Below are 1,315 nucleotides of genomic sequence, written 5' to 3'. Positions count from 1 at the left end.
TTTAAAGATTTATTTATTATGTATACAACATTTTGCCTCCACATATGCCCACCCGCCAGAGGAGGGCGCTAGATCTCATTACAGATGGTTGTGAACCACCATGTGGTTGCTGTGAATTGAACTCAGGACCTCTGGAAGAGCAGACAGTGCTCTTAACCACTGAGCCATCTCTCCAGCCCCCTACCTCTCGACATTTCTGTGAGGACGTTTCTAGAGCTGTTTGACTGAGGAGAGACGATTCACCCTGAATGTGGGCAGCAGCACCCCATGGACTGGGGTCCAAGACTGAGTGCAAAGGAGGAAGTGAACTGACAGCAGCGTTTCATGTCTCGCTGCTTCTTGACTGCAGACAACATGACCAGCAGTCCCACGATCCTGCCACCAACTTTTCTCCACCATGGTGGGCTATCCTCCCTAAACCAAGAACCTAATCAATCCTTCCTTCCTTAAGTTGTCTTTGTCGGCCCTGTCTCGAAAAACCAAAAAGAAAAAAAAAAAAAAAAACTTGTCTTTGTCGGGCATTTTGACACAGTAGTGGGAAAAGTAGCTAATTTAAAGTAATACTATTGCATACTTCCACTGTGGTATCAGTGAGGCAATTCTATGTCTGTCTGTCTGTCTGTCTGTCTGTCTGTCTGTCTTCGAGATGGGAGTTCCTGTTATGCATCCCAGACTAGCCTTCAACTCCTGGGCTCAAGTAATCCTGCCTTAGTCTCCCAAGTAGCCAGAAAAACTGGTATTGTACCAAGCCTTCTGAGTTTTAGAAACTTTGTTTTTACTTTCGAGAACAGTCTTGCACTGCAAGTTGGGCTGGCCTAGAATTTACTATCTGACCTGGGCTCGCCTTGCACTCATAGCAGGTCTTCCTGCCTTTCCCCAAGGGCTAAGTTACAGATGTGAGCTGCCATGCCCAGATTTATTCAGTTTAGTATACAACAACACCAACTATTAATCAAAAACCTTGTAGGAAAAGCTAATTTTTCTCTTTTCAGAAAATATGAAGGTAATACACACATTCCCTTGGATGTGTGGTAGCTAACTTCTCTGTATCATTTCTACCCACAGCTAGTGAGAGACATGGTGAATGTTTGTGAAACTCATCTATCCAAACCCAACCCGCCGTCTCTTGCCAAGTACCGAGCCTTGAGATGCAAAATCGAACATGTTGAACAGAACACTGAGGAATTTTCCAGGGTTAGAAGAGAAGTGTTGCAGAGTAATCACGGGTAAGCACAAAGCAGGTCCCTTGGGCTCTGTAACAATGCTGCTCTCTGAGGTCCTGTTAAAAAGCCAATCGAAAGCCGGGCGATGGTGG

At 45.3% G+C, this 1,315-nt stretch overlaps 1 protein-coding gene across 2 annotated transcripts in view; it reads left to right on the top strand.

Moving 5' to 3' along the window:
• Parp4 (poly(ADP-ribose) polymerase family member 4) overlaps window positions 1-1,315 on the top strand; it is a 104,057-nt gene that overhangs the window by 29,568 nt on the left and 73,174 nt on the right. For both annotated transcript variants that reach the window (XM_026783255.1, XM_013349240.2), the window contains exon 10: window positions 1,066-1,226. In XM_026783255.1, the coding sequence (XP_026639056.1) occupies window positions 1,066-1,226 (161 nt within the window). The remainder of the gene's footprint in view (window positions 1-1,065; window positions 1,227-1,315) is intronic.

The sequence above is a fragment of the Microtus ochrogaster genome, chromosome 17 (genome assembly GCF_000317375.1).
Source record: "Microtus ochrogaster isolate Prairie Vole_2 chromosome 17, MicOch1.0, whole genome shotgun sequence".
NCBI classification, from domain to species: Eukaryota; Metazoa; Chordata; class Mammalia; order Rodentia; family Cricetidae; genus Microtus; species Microtus ochrogaster.
Note: the sequence above shows the minus strand (reverse complement) of the source record. Positions and strands in the feature narration are given on the sequence as shown.